Here is a 20,695-nt window from a genome sequence, read left to right as displayed (position 1 = left end):
ACCATTAAAAGGCTGCATTCCGGTGAAAGTAGAAGCAAACAGACAGACAGCAAAGTTGCCTCTTCACGTTGTCCGTGGCAGTTTTCCTGCTCTATTTGGCAGAGCATGGCTGGCTAAGATTAGGCTTAAGACTGGGAAACAGTCAACTAATTAATGGATTCAAAGAGCAACTTGCGACAACGGCTGAAGAAGTACGGAAAGGTGAACATAGAACATAGAACATACAGTGGTGTTTGAAGATTCACTAGGCTCTATTACTGGAGTTGAACTTAAAAATCAAGCCAGACAGCACACCCAAATGTCTCAAAGCTAGAACCATGCTCTACAGCATCAGGCCTTAAGTTATAGAAGAACGAGGCAGGTTAGTAAGGACAGAAGTCATTGAACCTGTTGCTACAAGTGATTGGATGACACCAATATTTTGTGTATTAAAAAGTGATGGCTCAGTGAGAATTTGTGGAGATTTTAAACTACTATTAATCCAGTATTGTGCACAGATTATTATGCACTTCTGTTGATGTTTGCTGGACTTTATAGAGGGCAGAAATTCAGTGAAATTGATCTTTCACAGGCACATGTGCAGAGGAATCTGGCTGCTGAATCACAGTCACCACTCACCATATTGACAAAGGGCCATGGATCAAATTCAAAGTTGGTTAAATGCAGTGCAATGTAATTAAAATAACTTACTCATCGCCGGTTCAAATAAAAAGGCAAAAGGAACATTTGGAGAATTTGGGAGCTACCCTGGAGCGGTTACAGAGTCACAACCTGAGAATTAAAAAGGAAAAGTGTGACTATTTCAAGTCATCCATAATTACCTTGGCCATATTATCAAAGATGCTTTGCACAGAGAGCCAACAAAAATGTCAGCAATCTTTGAAGCACCACATCCACAAACTGTGACACAATTCAGGTTGTGTTTAGGATTGGTAAATTACTATAGTAAATTCATGCCGAATTCAGAAATATGATTGAAGCTTTTACACATTTCGCTATGTGCCAAACAGGCATGGCACTGGGCAGCAGAGTGTGAAAATGTATACAATTAAGTGAACGTAACTTTACAGAAGTCAGAGCTGTTGGTTCATTATAATCCCAAGATGAAGTTGAATTAGCTTGCAATAACTCACCCTATGGGGCTGGTGCAATTGTTTCGCACATTGTCTTCAGGAGAGGATCGACCGATAGCATTTACTTCACTCACTCTTACTAGCACAGAAATAAATTACGCTCAACTAGCAAAAGACACCTTGAGCATCATTTTCAGTGTAAGAAGGTTCCACCATTACCTTTATGGATGACGTTTTACCCTTTTGACAGATCATCGACCCTTGACCACATTCTTTGGGCTGTATAAAGTTAGACCTTCTTCGGCAGCTAGTAGATTACAAAGATGGTCATTGATATTGTCGGCACACACTTACTCCAATATCGCAAGTCAAATGCTGCTGCTTTATCACGATTGCTGTTACAAGTCAGGCATAAACCTGAAGAACATTTTGTCAATATTTTGTATTTCTTGCTCGTGGATAGTGTACCTGTGACTTTATCTCAAGTTCAAGGTATTCAAGAACCGATCCAAACTGACTTGGTCCAAATCGGAACGTTGTTGGAAACATTCATAGGAAAAATCCATACCTCAAGCCCTACATAACACAAAGACTTGAGTTGACATTGCAGATTGGAGTTCCATTATGGGGAATCTGTGTGATTATTCCTCCGTGCTTATATAGTAGAGTCCTTGACCAACTATATGAGGGAGATCCTGGTGTGGTGAGGATGAAGGAATTGGCACAGTTATTTTTGGTGGCCGGGATTAGATGCTCAAATTGAAGAGAAAGTTAGGCAATGACAACCCTGTTTAAAACAAAGGACACTGCACCATTACAACCATTACATGCATGGGAATGGCTGACAGCCATTGTAGAGAGCATACATAGATTATACTGATCCACTGGAAAGTCACATTCTCTCGATGATTATGGACGCACACTTGAAATGGCCAGAAGTTGCGATAAAGAAGTCAACGATGACTGAGAAACTAGGATGAAATATTTGCAAGATTTGGAACACTGGAGCAGATTGTCAGTAATAATGGTACACAGTTTATGTCAGCTCCACTTCATCCAGCAATGAATGGATTGGCCAAGCGTTCTCTGCAATCATTAAAGCATTCTATCAAAGCATTGAAGGGCCAGGGACATTGGCAAGTAGAGTAAATAGATTTGTAATGTCTTACCGGAACACTATAAATGCTACCATGCAAAGTCCATTGATAATGCTGTAGTTCAAGAGGAAACTATGAACACAATTCGATGTGTTAACGCCACCTGATACTTCACAGTTTGTCAGCACAATTGCTAGAAGGGAGAAACACTTTATCAAGTGAGAATTAATCCAGGGAGAAACTGTGTTAGCCAGGAGCTACACCACACCGAGAAATGGGTACCTGCTATGATCCTAGCAAACTCAGGTCCAATATCATACACCTTATAGATGGATGATGAAAGAGTTTGGCGACATCATGCTGATCATTTACTTGCTGCATGAAGTGAGTTTACAGAAACTTCTCAAAAGGTTCTTCCCCTGGAAAATCTAGAGGTCTGCACCTCGGATTGAAGACCAGGTACAGTGACGAGTTCAGATTCCGTTTTGGGGGACTTTTCAGTACCTATAGTGACAGATACTGAAATAACTACCCAAGAAGTACCATCTACAGAAAGGAATGAGAACATTTCAGGGATGTCAAGTAGCCATGTTCAAAAACACCAAATTCTGCCAAGTAGCAGTAGATGTCCACCACAGAGGCTTATTGAATTGTATATATGTATAGAAATAATGCATAGTGGATCAGTTGTCTAAATGTTAATTGTTGTCATTACACTAATGATATAAAGGGGGAGAGGTGTTATGTATCAGAAATTACATTCCTGCTGGTTAAACGTCACGTGATGTGCAATGACGTCAGCAGAGTGTTTGTGTAGGCTTTGGGAGATCACCATCTTTGATTGTACAAGCAACACCTCTCAATAAACCCCTCATAGCGTTTTACAAGAATCTAGAGTGTGGGCACCTCCATTTTGTTTTATGGAAACAAAGAAATGTAATAAAGCCGACGTTCAGTGAGGCAAGATGGCTCACGGTATTAGAACATTCTGGGGGATTTTGAGGCAAAATCCACAGTCATCACTTGGGTTCAGAGTGGAGTGTGCCTTACCACAGTCATCTTGTGTGCTTAAAAAGGACTTTGCGTGTTAATGAAACTATTTGTAGATTAAGATGCACTTTGTAATCCATGTTAATCCTAAAACCTGTGTGTCATTAGTAAACTAAGGGGGGAGTAAAAGCAGATTATATCATAATCCAATTTTTTGATATTTAAAAAAAATATTTCTTGTTGTTAAAACTAATTAGCGGTCCTATGACTCTGGTCCACCATGTTTTATAATAAAAAAATATAAGTTACGCGGCTGGACCGTTCCTGAGACCAAGTGTTGATGCCGGGGCAGGATTCATGGACTTCCCCAACAGCAAAACTGATGCTGAACTTTGACCGATTCAGCGACTGTGGAGAGGCCAGCACCGCCACCACATGGAACACAATCAATTCCAATAAAAAACGGTGCCAGTTTCACCAGGTCTGTGATTGACACTCAGGAGGCTGACAAGTTGCAGCCGTATATACACACTTCACTCCCCACACACACCCTCCCAGCCAACAATTGGCAATTGTTGCACTGGAATGTGCCCATCCCGCTGGAGCCAGTGGACAGCTAGAGGATGCCCTCTGGGACTGGGCCACTTTGCCCAATATCTGCCCAACGCCGTTCAGTACCAGAGCAAAGCCGCCGACATTGCCAGCCGAAACCGTCGCCCCCAATGCCTCCATCGTGGACGCCACCCGTGCAGTGTCGGCCTGGGTGGCATGCATGACCGGCACCACTACCTCCACCTGCTGTACTGGATACGATTTGTGGCGCACACCAGAAGGTGTCCCAGGAGCCTCTTCACTAAAGTGCCCAATCAAGGTGCTAGTCTCTAGGATGCTGGAGGGTGTTGGAGACCGCTGCAACGGAAAGTCCGTGTCCTCCACCTGAGCTCCGGTGTGTCCTGTGTCTCGGGCGGGGGACTGAACTTGGGCATGGAGAGGGGCCGCAGATCTGATGGTGCCCCTCTGGTCTTCTCCTGGGGGGGGGGGTGGAAACACATACAATGACAGTGTTAGACGGTCCGCGAATGCAGCCCAGCGTTAGGGTAGATGGTGGCCTCAGTGGCCAGGGACCCGGCCATGGCGGCAGGTATGGGTTCTGACATGTGGGGCAGGGTGGGGGTTCAGCTGACCCCCGGGGGAGAGGAGCCAGATTACGGGTGTGTGTGGGGGGCGGGGTTAGTGCCAGGAGCACGGAGCAGCCCTGGCCGCCCTGAGGAGGTTTTTGAGTTTCCTACGGCATTGCATGCCAGTCTGGGCGACGTTACCCACGCTGCTGCCCGCTACTGCCACCTTCGCCCAGGGACGGTGAATGGCGACGCCTGGCAGCCTTCCTCCCGGGCCAGGGTATAGGATCATCTGCCTCTCCTCCACGGTGTCTCGCTCAGCTCAGCGTCCCTGAACCGTGGCGCTGCTCTCCTTGCAGCCATCTTGTTGACTGGGACGGCGTGTGTGTGCGGGAAGGACCATTTAAGTGTGGCTGTGGCATGTAGGCCTCATCAACCCCAATCACGAACCTGCCAAATCCCTGACCCCAGGGACTAGCTGCCATCCAGACTGGTTTCAGGCTTCTGGAACTGATGTTTACTTTTAAATCTGCAATTGACGTGCCACAATTTAAAAAATGAAATGAAATGAAAATCGCTTATTGTCACGAGTAGGCTTCAATGAAGTTACTGTGAAAAGCCCCTAGTCGCCACATTCCGGCGCCTGTCCGGGGAGGCTGGTACGGGAATCGAACCGTGCTGCTGGCCTGCTTGGTCTGCTTTAAAAGCCAGTGATTTAGCTCAGTGAGCTAAACCAGCCCCACGTTCTAAGTGACAGACAGTTGTTTGAATAAATCAGGAAACTTCAGCTGAGAATTAGAAAGCAATGAGAGTGAAAGGGCCATAAGAATTTATTTAAGAATAAGGCTTCATGATTAAAGTTTTGTTCTGAATCTATCCTTTAAGGAATTCTGAACCATCTGTTGATTTTCTAATATTTTCATGTTTTTGTTTAACTCTCTTCCTTATGTTTTGATGTATTATTTGATCTAAGCTTTGATATGTTTATATAAGAGAGTCGAGGTGAATGAATAGCAATGAAGTTGTATTTTTGGACACTTCCAGTCAACCAGACCTGTGACTCTTATTTGAAGATAAATAAGAGAGTGTATCACTGCAGCACCTTGGACTCCCCGCTCCTGTCCCTGGCCCATCTGGTGGGCAGCGGCAGCACAGGGCGACACCACGCCACCTGGGACACCCGAGCAGCAGCGGGGCCCATCCAGGCCTGGCAGCCCTAGAAGACGCCCGCCAACGGGGTCTGAGGTCACAGGGCAGGAATCACAGCAGGCGACCTCCACTCCTGCTGTATCGTCTGATGTAACCTTACTTTTTTTAAATAATAATCTTTATTGTCACTATTAGGCTTACATTAACACTGCAATGAAGTTACTGTGAAAATCCCCCAGTCGCCACATTCCGGCTGCCTGCTCGGGTACACGGAGGGAGAATTCCCAAATTACCAAACCTGCACGTCTTTGGACTGTGGGAGGAAACCGGAGCACCCGGAGGAAACCCACGCACACATGGGGAGGATGTGCAGACTCCTCACAGTGACTCAAGCTGGAAATCGAACCTGGGACCGTGGAGCTGTGAAGCAACAGTGCTACCCACGGTGCGACCCTTACTTGTGACACTAATAAAGATTATTATTAAGAAGGAGATGAACAGCCTCCACTTCGAGTAGAACCCCTCCTCCAACCCCCTAATGGCAAACATTACCTTCTCAGGGTGTAAGAGCTCCAGCAGGTCGCTCACTCACCTTGCTGCCCTTGGCCGTTGCGGGGCCCTCCACCCTAACCAGATTCTACTCTCAGTTGTCAGCTTTATGGTGACTTTACTGACGCCAGTTTTTTATTTTCAGATCTTTTTTTTAAAAACTGAATGCAAATTGACAAACTACCATGGTGGAAATTGAACTCACATTTTCTGGATTATTAGCTCAAACCATTGGATTACCAGTTAAATAACATAACCACAGCAGTACTGGACTGCATCCGTGGCATCCATATTAGAATGCAATTATTACCAATGCCATTCGTTCATTTCAGTTCAAACAAACTCATAACCCTTGTAGGATTAGTCCAACCTTCAAAAAGCAAAACACATATAACAGCGTGTTGGGTATCAATAACCTTTAATGTATTTACATTCTGGATATCTGTATTCAAAACGAGGATCACAAGATCGCTGGGACCTTAACAACTCCATAAGCCAGCCAGCTGCCTCAAGGGTAACCTTGGGGGAGAGCATCTCATTACTGCAGAGCTCCAGAAATCTGTCTATTTTCTTTTGGAGCGATGGAGATGAACTGAATTTGCCTGCTAGTAAGTGAGAGAGGATGTCCTTGCAAATCTTTATGAAGTTCTGTGCCTCATTGACCTTGTCGCAGGGTGAAAGGCCCGTCTTACAGTCTGACGCCAAACAGGAGAAGACATCTTTTTCTCCAGGCATATCATGTACAAATTCCTTATCTGCAGAAATATAGCACAAGGAATCTTAATGTGTGATTTAAAATACACAAACACAAAACTAGCCTGATGTTGAAAGAACAATCAATTTGATTCCAATCTGTAAATGTGTTTACTGCAGTAAATGGCTTGAATGAGTTGAAATGTTGGTGCAACAATTCACACAGTGGCCAGGATTTTTTTCAAGGCAGTGTTTTCGCTGACTTTCGGTCAGAAAGACAAGGGCAATCCCGACTTGGCCGTTTGGGGATGCCCCCGCTGAGTTTTCTGTCAATCTAACAGCTAATGAGCTGCCGTTGTGATTCACATCCCTTTGCTGATCGAGAGACCGCCTCCAAAAGCTGCCAAACAATTGGAGGGCTGAGGATCTTCAGTCTCAGCAGTGCCACCAGGTGGTCATTGCTGGGGCAGCATCATTGACCCTGCTCTCAAAGCAAGGTAAATGGGGTCGGAGGTCATTGGCGCCTGTCAGGCAAGCTCTGGATCAGGGTGGGGTGGTTGGTGAGGGAAGGGTGAGGGCAAGGGAGTGTTGCATGGACCACCTTTGCTGTCAGGGGCCCTTCCATGAGTCACAAAGTGCCCGATTGGAGGTGCAACCTCTCCCAAGCCTGCAAGGAAGCCATCAATGCTCATCAGATGATTACTGGTGAAAGGCCCACCCTCCATTGTTAATATGCCTTCAAATGGACACTTAAATAACACCATTGGCCTTTGAACAAGAAGGCCAACCTCCAATTTCACTGCCGGTGCCTGTAATATAACAGGGGAGCTGGTGGCAACCATGTAGTTCGAGGGACCACACATTAAAGACATTACTGAGACATGGTTATGGATAATCAGACAGGGAAATAAATATTGCAGGACATAACATATTCAGAAAAAATAAGAAGGATAAACGAGAGTTGGCATAACTGGGCTGAGTAAGGGTATCAAAATGTCTGTATAGAAAAGGGTTCAGCTATCAGCATGACAAAAATATGGATAGAGATAAAAGATAATAAAAGATCAATCTCATTAACAGGTGAAGACTACAGACGACCGAACAGTGGAAGGGAGATAGAGGAAAAAATATACACAGACAAATTGTAGAATTGAGTAAAAAATATTTCTGTGATATTAATTGGACAGAGGAGGTAGGTGGAGGGGATAAAGGACTGGGGTTTTGATGAAAACAGAGACATGCTATCAAAACTTTTCAAGTTGAACTCATCAGGATACTTGACAAGACTTTTCCAACCGTAACAAGGGAAACAACAACTCATACTGCATGAGATTAGAGTGCTGATTGGTTGGCAAGTGGACTCTGATTGGTGGAGGATTGCCGTGGAGAATACAGCATGGAAGAGTTAACTACCCTGTTTTATTCAAATTCAAACCAGGCAGGTCGACTTTGATTGGTCAAGGCATTGCCTTGTGGAACGAACTGGAGAATGATTGGTACCCTAAACTTTTGTTTATTTGACAAATGCATTGTATACTTGCTGTAATGTGTGCATGACTCCTATATTTACAAAGCCTAACAAGGGAAGATTTTCTATTGGATCTAATAATGGGCAATGAACCAAGACACAAGAGAAATAAAAGTAGGGAAAATATAGGCAACAGTGGTCATAATATCATGAGATTTGAGATGGTGATAGAGAAGGACATAAGAATGATGAAAATCAGGCTAATAGATTGGAGAAAACACCCTGCTGCATTTGCCCACTGAACAATAATTCCTTAGCTGAGATGGCCTCAAGATGTGAAATGCAGCAGAGTGTTTATGTAACCTGCTGGCAGATTTACATTGAATCTACAGCATAGAGACAGGCCATTTGGCCCATCCCATCTATGTTGGTATTTATATTCCACAGAAGCCTGATCACACTACCAGGGTAACATCCAGCTTCTTCCTTCCTCATATGTTTATCAACTTCCTTGAGTGTGTCAAAAGTAGAATCATTGAATGGTTACAGCACAGAAGGAGTCTATTCAACATATTGTCCATGTGTCAGCTCTCTGCGAGAACAACTCAGTTTGTCCCACTCCTCACACTTTTCCCTGTAGGTCAGTAAAATCTTTTCTCTTCAGATAATTATCCAGTTCCCCTTTGAAAACCATAATTGAATCTGTCTCCACCACAATTTCAGGCAGTGTATTCCACATCCAAACCACTTGTGGCATTAAGAAGTGTTCCTCATGCCGCCTCTGATTCTCTTGTTATCGCCGTAGCGTTCTTGACCTTCTGCCAATGGGAACAGTTTCTCTCCATTTACTCTATCCAGACCCTTATGATTTTGAAAACGTCTAACAAACCTCCTCTCAACGTTCTCTTCTCCAAAGGGAACTGCCCCAGCTTTGCCAATCTGACAATATAGCTTAAGTCTCTCATCCTTGGAACCATTTAACATATAAGATCCTGAGGGGTCTTAACTGGATCGATGTGGAGAGGATATTTCCACTTGTGAAATAATTCATTACTTAGAGCTATAGGTTGAAAAGAAGGGCTCACCATTTAGAAGAGAGATGAGGACAATTTTTTTCTCTCAGAGTGTTGAGATTCTTTGGAACTCTCTCCCTGAAAAGGAAAACTGTGCGGAGTCTGCACGTTCTCCCCGTGTCTGCGTATGTTTCCTCCGGGTGCTCTGGTTTTCTCCCACAGTCGAAAGACGTGCAGGTTAGGTGGATTGGCCATGATAAATTGGCCTTAGTGTCCAAAAAGATTAGATGGGGTTATTAGGTTATGGGGATAGGGTGGAAGTGAGGGCTTGAGTGGGTCGGTGCAGACTCGATGGACCGAATGGCCTCCTTCTGCACTGTATGTTCTATGTTCTATGAAATGGAAGCAGTATTTGAATATTTATTTATTTTAAAAATAAATTTAGAGTACCCAATTCTTTTTTTTCCAATTTAGGGGTAATTTAGCATGGCCAATTCACCTACTTTGCACATCTTTGGGTTGTGGGGGTGAGACCCATGCAGACACGGGGAGAATGTGCAAACTCCACACGGACAGTGACCCAGAGCCGGGATCGAACCTGGGACCTCGGCGTCGTGAGGCAGCAGGGCTAACCACTGCGCCACCTTGCTGCCCTGTCTTTGAATATTTTTAAGGTAGCGGTGGATAGATGCTTGGTAAGCAAGGGGATGAATGGTTTTCAGGGATAAACAGAAATGAGGAGTTGGGGTTACAATCAGATCTGCCATGATCTCATTGAGTGGCGGCGCAGACCCAATGGCTGAGTGGCCCCATTCCTGCTCCTAATTGCTGTTTGTATTCTTGTAAATCTTTTCTTTATTTTTTTTTGTAAATAAATTTAGAGTACCCAATTATTTTTTTTCCAATTAAGGGGCAATTTAACGTGACCAATCCACCTAACCTGCACATCTTTGGGTCGTGGGTGTGAGACCCACGCAGACACGGGGAGAATGTGCAAACTCCACACGGACAGTGACCCAGGGCCGGGATTCGAACCCGGGTTCTCAGCAATTCTGCATCGTTTCTAAAATGTTCCTGGTGAAGCTGAATCAATGTTTTAGGAAGATTCATATCTTACTTGCTTTTGTATTTTATGCCCCTGAAACTCAGGATTCAAGAGTATTTATTAACTGCTTCCCCACCCTGTCCTGCCACCTTCAGTGATTTATGAACATATACACACAGGTCTCTCTGCACCCTTTTGTTTCAAATCACCTCTTTGTTGTTCTGACCAAAAATGTATCATTTCATACTTCTGTACATTCAATTTCTTCTGCCTTATGTCTGTCCTTTCCACCAGCCTATCTATATTCTCTAGATGTCTATCACTACCCCATCATCACAGTTCACAATGCTTCCAAGTCTTGCACCTACTCCAAATATTGAAACAGTGCCCGATGCACCCAGGTCTAGGTAATAAATATAAATCAAGAAAAGCAGTGATCACTCTAGATATCATCCCCCAATCAGTAGTAAGATTGACTATAATTCATGTTTTAACAGGCTTGTATTAAATAATTAAATTATTGCATAATTAAATTCTAGCTAGGTTAAAGACTAATGTTTTAAAATACCACATGATTCAAAATAAAATGCCTTCTGGCATTAATATTTTTCAATTAAAAGGTATAGTTTTACTGGCATTTGTGGACACAACAGATTAATATATTGGAAAACAGTGAAAGGACAGCATGGTAGCACAGTGGTTAGCACGGTTGCTTCACAGCGGCAAGGTCCCAGGTTCGATTCCCGGCTTGGGTTACTGTCTGTGCGGAGTTTGCACGTTCTTCCTGTGTCTGTGTGGGTTTCCTCCGGGTGCTCCGGTTTCCTCCCGCAAGTCCTGAAAGATGTACTGTTAGGTGAATTGGACATTCTGAATTCTCCCTCTGTGTACCCGAACAGGCTCCGGAATATGATGACTAGGGGCTTTTCACAGTAACTTCATGTTAATGTAAGCCATCTCGTGACAATAAAGATTATTATTATTAATAGTAGATTTAGAAATGACATGGCCACACATTTTCTTAAAGTTCCAGTACCTCAAAGTTTGGCCTAAAGTTTGCAGGTAATGACAGAGAGATTATTAAATAATTATTTTTCTTCCGGATTTACCAGTGAGATAGAAAAGGTGGACAAGGCATTGAATGATGATCTGAAAATTGAGAAATTCATTTACATTTTTAAAAAGGGGTTGTATTGAGTAAACTAATCAAACTCTGAGGACAAAGCCCCTAGCTTGGATGAATTCCTTTCACATCTTTTAAAATAATCCAGAGAAGAGGTACTAGATGTATTACTGCACAGATTTAATAATTACTCAATGAAAGGCACTGCACCAGAATGTTATATATGTGAGTTTTGCAGTTGTGTGCAATGTCTCTTTAGAATCGGAGTCACATGACAAGTGTGGTGCCATCGGCTACTTTGTGGGCTTTTAGGGAGTCTAATGTGACACCTTGTACATTGAAGACCAATTCAATAAACTTCCAGTAATCTTGCATCAAACCCATTTGCTTCTGCCTCGCTCTAATATGCAGGTTTGCAAAATAGTGATCGCACCCAAAATGGGCGGGATTCAGATCGTAACATTATGCGCCATCGGATTAGATCTTGCGATGCGTGGCGAGCTGAGTAGATCCCGGAAGAGGGAGTTCTTGGCATCAACCGGCCACGTGCCTTTCGGACACAACGCGGTGGGTACATTGCAACCTGCATACGATGCTGTTTCAATGGAGGTCATGGTTCAGGGGGCTTCTCAGCCCGAAGCAAGCACGAGGATCCTTAAAGTGGCTGCCGCCCAGAAGAAGTCTACCCAGCAACAGCCGTGTCTTCGCTGTGCAAAATGGAACCATTTAAAGGCTGATTTCTGGAGCAAGGACAGCCAATGTAAAAACTGTGGCAAAACTGGCTACACAGCAAGAGCTTGCTGGAATAAAATAACTTCTCTGGAGAAGAATACTCAAAATCTAATGCAGAACTCATTCAAAGGAAGAAACAAACCAAATTCAGTTAAGAAAATTCATAATGTGCAAGAAGAGAATAATGACCACAATGAAACTAAAACACTTCATTCCGATGAAGAATTAAAGTCGAACATGTTATCAGTTCAGGGTGAGTCACACAGGGTGTGGTTTGCCGACCTCATCGCACTGACTTGATGTGATGAGACCATTGAATCGAGATAGCGGCCACTCACGAGATTCGCGATGCTTAAGACGTCTCGTGAGATTCAACCCAACGTAGCAAATCATCTCAATCTGGATCTCACCCTTGTATGGCTCATTTAAATATGTTTGCACCGGATTCTCCCAGCGCCCGAGAACTAATGGCACCCCAGCGAGGCTTTGACCAGGCACCGTTTAGTACTGATCCATACAAACGTGTACCAGGCATAACAGCACCTGCGGCGTTTCCAAGGCTATCGGGGACCCCTGGGTGGTCAGGGCAGGGTAGTCCCCTGGCTCTACCTCTGACACAACCAGCTAGACACCGTGGCACTGCCACACTGCTAGGATTCACAGGTGGCACTGTCAGGTTGGCAGGTGCACTGCCAAGGTGCTAGGATGGCAGTGCCGGGGTGCCCGGGTGCCAAGGTGGCACTGCCAGGGGTAGAGGCCTGAGGGGGCCATGCTCATGAAAGGGGAGAGGAGGGGGATTATGAAGGGTGGGAGGTGAAGGGCGGGTATGAAGGGGCCTCATAAAGGTTGGAGAGATGAAGGGTGGGAGTCCTGAAAGGGGTTGCCCGAAAAGGGGGAGTGCGGAAGACTGAAAAGGGGGGATTTCAGTGACCCCTAGCAGGGTGTCCACACTTGGGGGGTGTGGGGGACTCTTGAACTCAATTATCGATCAGGGCACCCTTTCAAAATGGCTGCCCGATCTCTGAGGAGACGGTCTGGCCGGCGAGTTCAGCACCCGAGTGATAAAAATATTCTAATTGGAGGGATACTCCCCAAGGCTCCAAAAATGTGTTGTTGAATAGAGGTGTGAATTTCACCCAAAACGCCATTGAGAAACCCTGACAAACTCACCCAAAATGACACTTTGTTTCGGTTGAATTTGACCCACCGTTTTGGGTAGTGCCAAAGTTGAATGGTCAACCTATTAAAATGGAGGTTGATACGGGGGCTGCCATCTCCTTATTTCTGAGACCACCTCAGAACAGAAATTTAATCACCTGCCTTAAAAACCAGCAGAAATTTAACCACAACATCGAGGGCCGAAGGGCCTGTTCTGTACTGTACTGTTCTATGTTCTATGTGATCTTAGGAGATATACTAAAGAGATAATACCGCTGAGAGGTTACATCACAGTCGAAGTTCAGCTAAGTGGAGAAACCGCACAGTTACCAACCCACATGGTGTGAGGAAGTTTTCCAGCTCTCTTTGGCTGCTCTTGCCTGGAAAGGATTAAATTGAATTGGAGCACTGTCAACAACCTAGTTGATTAAAACCAAAAGAGAAAATGCTGGAAAATCTCAGCAGGTCTGGCAGCATTTGTTGGGAGAGAAAAGAGCTAACATTTCGAGTCCAGATGACCCTTTGTCAAAGTTTTGAAACCCCTACATAAATTGTTGTGCACAAAATACGCACAGCAATTGATGTAGCGCGAGGCAATATGACGAGGCTGTGTTAAATCACACTGCTGAAACCTTCATCCGGGCCTTTATGACCTCCAGACTCCATTCTTAGTCAGGCTCCTATTGTCTACCTGCCAGAAACCCAAGCTCATCGGAAACACTGCTGCATCACTCCTAACTCACATCAAGTCCTGGGGCCAGGGGGTACCCTGCGTGGATGCAGGGTTTGTGTGGGGATCTGAGGACCCCTTTATAGATGAATTGGGGCATGGGGGGGGGGGGGGTGGGGGTCACGTTGGGGGGTCGCAAGATCCTGATGTCCTTCTGCACTGATGAATTCCGGCTTGTGTAGCTCCTCAGTGCAGAAAACGGGATTAAATGCGGCCTCGTTGGGGCATTCCCCGCTGAGGCCCCTTATCTACCTGAATGGGCGTTCAATAGCGTGGCATTTCTCGACGCTCCGAGCACCGGAAAACGCCCAGCTAAACGTGCTCGCTACCGGACTCTGTTCGCATTCAGGTACAGCGCGCCCAGAAACATTTCCGTTATACGGCGCCCAATATTTTTGGGCTACACTATGTTCTCAAAGAGGAGTCACCTTATGTCTTAAGATGTATTAAAGTAGAAGTAAGGATAATTAAAGAGTGGAATGGTTCCGTTGTACAGGGACTGGTTGTGCAACTGAGGAGTGATGAATGCTAGAAAACAACTCATTAAAATGCATTAGCAATTCAAAATATATATAAATCATGTAAACTTTAAAAAAAAAAATTGATATAAAAACTATGGTTATAGTGTCACATCATATAACATCCCACGGTGCTTTGAAAGAGTGTTAACAAACAAAATTTAACACTGAGCCACATAAGGAGATAATAGAGCAGATGACCAAATACTTAGTCAAAGTGTAACATTTTGAGGAGTGTCTTAAGGGAGGAAAGAGAGGCAGACAGGTGGAGAGGTTGAGGAGGAAATTTCAGAAAGCTTGCTCACCAATGGTGGGGCAATTAAAATCTGGGATGTGTAAGAGGCTAGAATTCGAGTAGCACAATGACCTTGGAGCACTGTGGAGCTGGTGGAGATTACAGATGTAGGAAGAATAGGGGCCATGTTGGGATTTGAGAATGAGGATGAGAATTTGAAAGTTGAGGCATTGCTTAACTGGGAGACAATGTAGCTCAGTGGGCCAATAGATAATAGGTGAACAAGACTTGATGTTAGTTAGGAAAGACGCAGGAAAGTTTTGGATGAGCTTAGGTTTCTGGAGGGTAGACGATAGGAGCCTGGCTGAGAATGGAGTCTGGAGGTAACAAAGACCTGGATGACTGTTTCAGCAGCAGTTGAGCTGAAGCAGGGGTGGGATTAGGAGATGGAGGTAGGTGATCCTAGTGTGGATATATGATTGGTAGCTCATCTCAGAGTCAATTATTCATGAATAGGATAGTTCACCCTCAGAGGTTGCCAGAGAGGGAATGGAGTAACAGGAGTGAATTGTACAAAACGTTACAACGTTCTGGCAGTATTTAATGGTAATGGATGGCCTAGTAACTAAAAAAAGCCACAGCAAAAATACCTACCTTCCTGTTTATCGATGATACCTATTCCGCTGGCATCTGTGATGTACAGACGTCCATCCTCAAAACTGCCAAACATGTTATCATGGACGCTGGTATAGTAGAAAAAATAATTCAAATCATTGTTTCTCAGAGAGTGGGTAATTTTCAGCAGCTGGTAGGCTATGTCTGCAGTAACCTCCAGAGATGCATTGTAAAATGTTTTGATTGGATTCATCCACGAAGTCACAATTACTCGACCGCAAGATCCAAAGTAGCGCACAAATGGCCATCCTTCTGACCCTGGAAAAAGCTGAAAGGGTACCAGTGTCAATTTTGCAGGATAGTAGTGGGGCACTTTGTAATTCTAATTCATTGAAAGAATTGTTAAGAAGTTCTGTCCCTTACAAACAGTAATTAAATTAGGTTAATAATGGACAGCTGCTGCAGTCAGTGCTGCCATTTTGCCTTCAAGAGAGAGTTGGACTGGTTCTTGACTGGGCTAGAGATTGAATCATGTAAAGACTTTATGGTCTGGACTGGTTTTGATAATTGGAAAGAAAGGTTTGTTTAGGCTTCCGGTTGCGGCTATGACCAGCTAAGTCGCACATTTGGCAGCTCCTGCGACAAAGGTGTTTAAGGGCCGATTGGAGGGCCCCGACGGTACTGTAAAGACGAATCCCGGTGGGGGAAGGCTCCCTGAGGAGAGTGAGACCAACTTTATGGTCGGTACTCGGAGTGGGGCGACAAAAAAAGCGGCAGCAGCTCCCCGAAAAAAGCGGGGGAAGAGGACCAAAATGGCGGCCGGTGGCGCACTAGAAGATTGGAGAAAATGGGCGGAGGAGCAGCAGGCCGCTTTCCTCCGGTGTTTTACGGAGCTGAAAGTGGAACTCTTAGAGTCTATGAACGCGACGACCACAAGGCTGATGGGGGCCCAGGCGACCCAAGAGGCGTCGATAAGAGAGCTGCAGCAGGAGATGACTGCAAGGGAGGAGGAGGCCACGGTCCTCGTGGGAAAGGTGGAGGTGCACGAGGCACTCCACCTGAAATGGCAGAGCCGCTTTGAGGAGCTGGACACTCGAATGAGGCGGAAGAACTTGAGGATCCTGGGCCTAGCAGAAGGCCTGGAGGGGCCTGATCTCCCGAAATATGTAGCGGAGATGCTGAGCTCCCTGATGGGAGAGGGGGCCGGTCCATCGCCTCTGGAGCTGGAAGAAGCATATCGGGTCATGGCTAGGCGGCCTAGGGCGAACGAGCCCCCGAGGGCGGTGCTGGTGCGATTCCAGCGTTTCTGTGATCGGGAGAAAGTGCTGAGGTGGGCCAAGAGGGAGAAAAGCAGCAAATGGGAGAATTCGACGGTGCGGATATATCAGGACTGGAGTGCGGAGGTGGCAAAGCGGCGGGCCCGGTTTAACCGGACGAAGGCAGTGCTGCACGCAAAAAGGATCAAGTTTGGAATGCTGCAGCCAGCGCGCTTGTGGGTCACCTACAAGGACCAGCACCATTACTTTGAGACCCCAGAGGAGGCATGGACTTTTGTTCGGGAGGAAAAGCTGGACCTGAACTAGAACTTGGGAACGCCGGCGGTCGAGGCCGCCCGAGTACCCTTGACTGATCAAGTGGCCCATGTCTTTCTTAGGCCAGGTCGGAACTTGGTTAAAGTTGATGGATCGTTTGGTTTCTTTGAAACTTGTGTTATGGGGGGTTTCTTTGTTCCTTTTTGTGTGTCTCTTCCCGTTGCCAACTTCCCTTAATTATTGTTGTTGTAGGGGGGGCTTTTTTACTGTTTTTTGATCTGTTCTTTAAGGGTTATGGTTACTGTTCTGTTCGATGGAGGGTGATGGTTAAATACGTTATTATTGGGTAGTTATTTAGTTATGCAGGCATAGTTATGTATTTATGTATTTATTTGAGATTTGTTATTTATATTGTTATATTGTTAAGTTGGGGAGGCGGGACGGGGGGGGTGCAAGTTGGTTATGCGTGTTTTCTTTTTCTCTTTTTCTTCCTCTCGTTTTAAGGGGGCTTTTTTTTTTTTTTAAATAATTTTTATTGAAATTTTTCGATACAGACATTTACCCCTACTACATTTTAAATTATAACACAACAAATCCCCCCTGGAAAATCCTCCCCACGCCCTCCCACGCGCGCACCCCCCCACCCTCCCCCCCCCCCCCCCCCCGCGCTACCAGTCTAGCAACCAAACCGTTTTTCCCTTTCTGCCGATGGCCTCGGGCAGTCATTGCCCGCGACCCCCCGCTGACGTGCTCCCTTCGTTGCTATCCCCCCCCCCCCCTCCCCCCCCCCCCCCCCCCCCCCCTTTCTCCCCGGGTTGCTGCTGTTTCGGCCTCCAGTTCCTATCTCTGATCCAGAAAGTCAAGGAAGGGCTGCCACCGCCGGAAGAACCCCTGTACCGACCCTCTCAGGGCGAATTTGATTCTTTCCAATTGGATGAAGCTTGCCATGTCGTTTAACCAGGTGTTAACACTTGGTGGCCTTGTGTCCCTCCACTGAATCAAGATCCTTCTCCGAGCTACCAAGGACGCAAAGGCCAATATTCCGGCCTCCCCTGCCTCCTGTACTCCTGGCTCCACCCCAACCCCAAAAATCGCTAGCCCCCACCCTGGTTTGACCCTGGTTCCCACCACTCTCGATACCGTCCCCGCCACCCCCTCCCAGAACTCTTCCAGTGCCGGGCACATCCAGAACATATGTACATGGTTCGCAGGGCTTCCCGAACACCTAACACACCTATCCTCACCCCCGAAGAACCGACTCATCCTAGTCCCCGTCATATGGGCTCTGTGCAGCACCTTAAATTGGATGAGGCCCAACCTTGCGCACGACGACGACGAATTGACCCTCTCTAAGGCATCCGCCCATGTCCCATCTTCTATCTGCTCTCCCAGCTCCGCTTCCCACTTGTCTTTCAGCTCCTCTATCGATACCTCCTCTAAGGGGGCTTTTTTATGGGCTTGGATGGGGACGGGGGTGGAATTGAAGATGGCGGGGTAGGGTGTGGCCGGGCGAAAGCGCGGGCTTTCCCCTGTTTCCCGCGCGCGGGACGGAGGAAGGGGGAGGAGAGAAGAGTGGGGTGTGGCCAGCAATGGCGGCTTTTCCCGCGCTGAAGCGGGGTCAGAGAGGGATGGCAAGGGGGGGGAGGCCCCTCCCCCCCACATCGGGAGGAGTCGGAGTGTGGCAGGGGCAGCCGGGTCAGCGAAAATCAGCTGACTCTCGGGAGTACGATGGTGGATACACCGCGGCTAGGAGGGGTCCTAGCCAGGGGGGGGGGGGGGGGGGGGGGGGGGAAGGGGGGTTAGGGGGGGGATACCGGGTTGCTGCTGGAAAGGCCGAGGACGGGAAGGGAAGAACGGGAGGAGAGGGGGGGGGGGGGGGCATCGCCATGGGGAACGGGTCAGAAGGGGAGGGTCGACCCGGGGCGAACAGGGGACAGGACATGGCTAATAGACAGGGGAAAGGGACAGGTCGCTCCGCGACCCGGTTGATTACTTGGAACGTGAGGGGGCTGAATGGGCCGGTCAAGAGATCAAGGGTTTTTTCACACCTAAAGGGACTGCAGGCGGATGTGGCAATGTTGCAGGAGACTCACTTGAGAGTAGTAGACCAGGTACGCCTGAGAAGGGGGTGGGTGGGACAGGTGTTCCACTCAGGCTTGGACGCAAAGAACCGGGGGGTGGCGATTTTGGTGGGAAAGAGGGTGTCGTTCGTGGCGGCGCAGGTGGTAGCAGATAAGGAGGGTAGGTACGTGATGGTGAAGGGTAGGCTGCAGGGAGAGAATGTGGTGCTGGTGAATGTGTATGCCCCGAATTGGGATGACGCGGGTTTTATGAGGCGCCTGTTGGGCCTCATTCCGGGTCTGGAGGCAGGGGGCCTGATCATGGGGGGGGACTTCAATACAGTGCTCGACCCTGGGCTGGATAGATCGAGTTCCAGGACGAATAGGAGGCCGGCAGCGGCAGAGGTGCTAAGGGGGTTCATGGAGCAGATGGGGGGGGTAGACCCTTGGAGATTTGGCAGGCCAAGGGCGAGGGAGTATTCTTTTTTCTCCCACGTCCACAGGGTGTACTCCAGAATAGACTTTTTTGTACTGAGCAGGGGGCTGATTTCGAGAGTGCAGGACACGGAGTACTCGGCCATTGCGATTTCGGACCATGCACCACACTGGGTAGAGGTAGAACTGGGGGAAGCACGGGACCAGCGCCCGTTGTGGCGCCTGGATGTGGGGCTGCTGGCGGACGATGAGGTGTGCGGAAGGGTCCGGAAGGGCATTGAGAGATATCTGGGCACGAACGACACGGGCGAGGTGAAGGTGGGGGTAGTCTGGGAGGCCCTGAAAGCAGTGATCAGAGGAGAGCTGATCTCCATAAGGGCACACAGAGAAAGGAAGGAGAGGCAGGAGAGGGAGAGACTGGTGGGGGAACTTATAGAAGTGGACAGGAGATATGCGGAGACACCAGAGGAGGGGCTGTTGAGGGAGCGGCGCAGTTTACAGGCCCAGTTTGACCTACTGACCACTAGGAAGGCGGAGACGCAATGGAGAAGGGCACAGGGCGCGGTCTATGAGTACGGGGAAAAGGCGAGCAGGATGCTAGCGCACCAGCTGCGTGGGCGAGATGCAGCCAGAGAGATTGGGGGAGTGAGAGAGAAGGGAGGGAACGTGGTGCAGGGGGGGCAAGAGGTGAACGGGGTCTTCAGGGATTTCTACAGGGAATTGTACCGGTCTGAGCCGCCCAGGAGGAGGGGGGGAATGGAGAACTTCCTCGATAGATTGAGGTTCCCAAAGGTCCAGGAGGAACGGGTGGAGGGGCTGGGGGCGCCGATAGAGCTGCAGGAGCTAGTTAAAGGGATAGGCCAGATGCAGGCGGGGAAGGCGCCGGGGCCGGATGGGTTCCCGGTGGAATTTTATAAGAAGTATGTGGACTTGGTGGGTCCAGTGCTGGTGCGAGCCTTCAATGAGGCGCGAGAGGGGGGGGTTCTGCCCCCGACAATGTCACAGGCCCTGATCTCCTTGATCCTGAAGCGGGACAAAGACCCTGTACAGTGCGGGTCCTACAGGCCTATCTCCCTCTTGAATGTAGATGCCAAACTGTTGGCAAAGGTCCTGGCAACCAGAATAGAGGATTGTGTGCCAGGGGTAATCCATGAGGACCAGACGGGGTTCGTAAAGGGACGACAACTTAACACAAATGTCCGGAGACTGTTGAATGTGATTATGATGCCAGCAGTGGAGGGGGAGGCTGAGATAGTGGTAGCACTGGATGCGGAGAAGGCATTCGATAGGGTGGAGTGGGAATACCTGTGGGAGACGCTGGAACGGTTTGGGTTTGGGGAGGGATTTATCAAGTGGGTGAAGCTG

The 20,695-nt window shown here is 47.4% G+C and overlaps 1 protein-coding gene across 1 annotated transcript in view; it reads right to left on the bottom strand.

Moving 5' to 3' along the window:
- Nucleotides 1-6,377: 6,377 nt before the first annotated feature.
- dipk2b (divergent protein kinase domain 2B) overlaps nucleotides 6,378-20,695 on the bottom strand; it is a 45,042-nt gene continuing 30,724 nt past the window's right edge. The window contains exons 4-5 of the mRNA XM_038802079.1: nucleotides 15,343-15,631; nucleotides 6,378-6,731 (exon numbers count right to left, since the gene is read on the bottom strand). Coding sequence (XP_038658007.1) covers nucleotides 6,385-6,731; nucleotides 15,343-15,631 — 636 coding nt within the window. The 3' untranslated portion in view covers nucleotides 6,378-6,384. The remainder of the gene's footprint in view (nucleotides 6,732-15,342; nucleotides 15,632-20,695) is intronic.

The sequence above is a fragment of the Scyliorhinus canicula genome, chromosome 7 (assembly GCF_902713615.1).
Source record: "Scyliorhinus canicula chromosome 7, sScyCan1.1, whole genome shotgun sequence".
Lineage (NCBI taxonomy): Eukaryota > Metazoa > Chordata > Chondrichthyes > Carcharhiniformes > Scyliorhinidae > Scyliorhinus > Scyliorhinus canicula.
The sequence above is the reverse complement of the archived record's forward strand: the minus strand, read 5'-3'. Positions and strand labels throughout refer to the sequence as shown.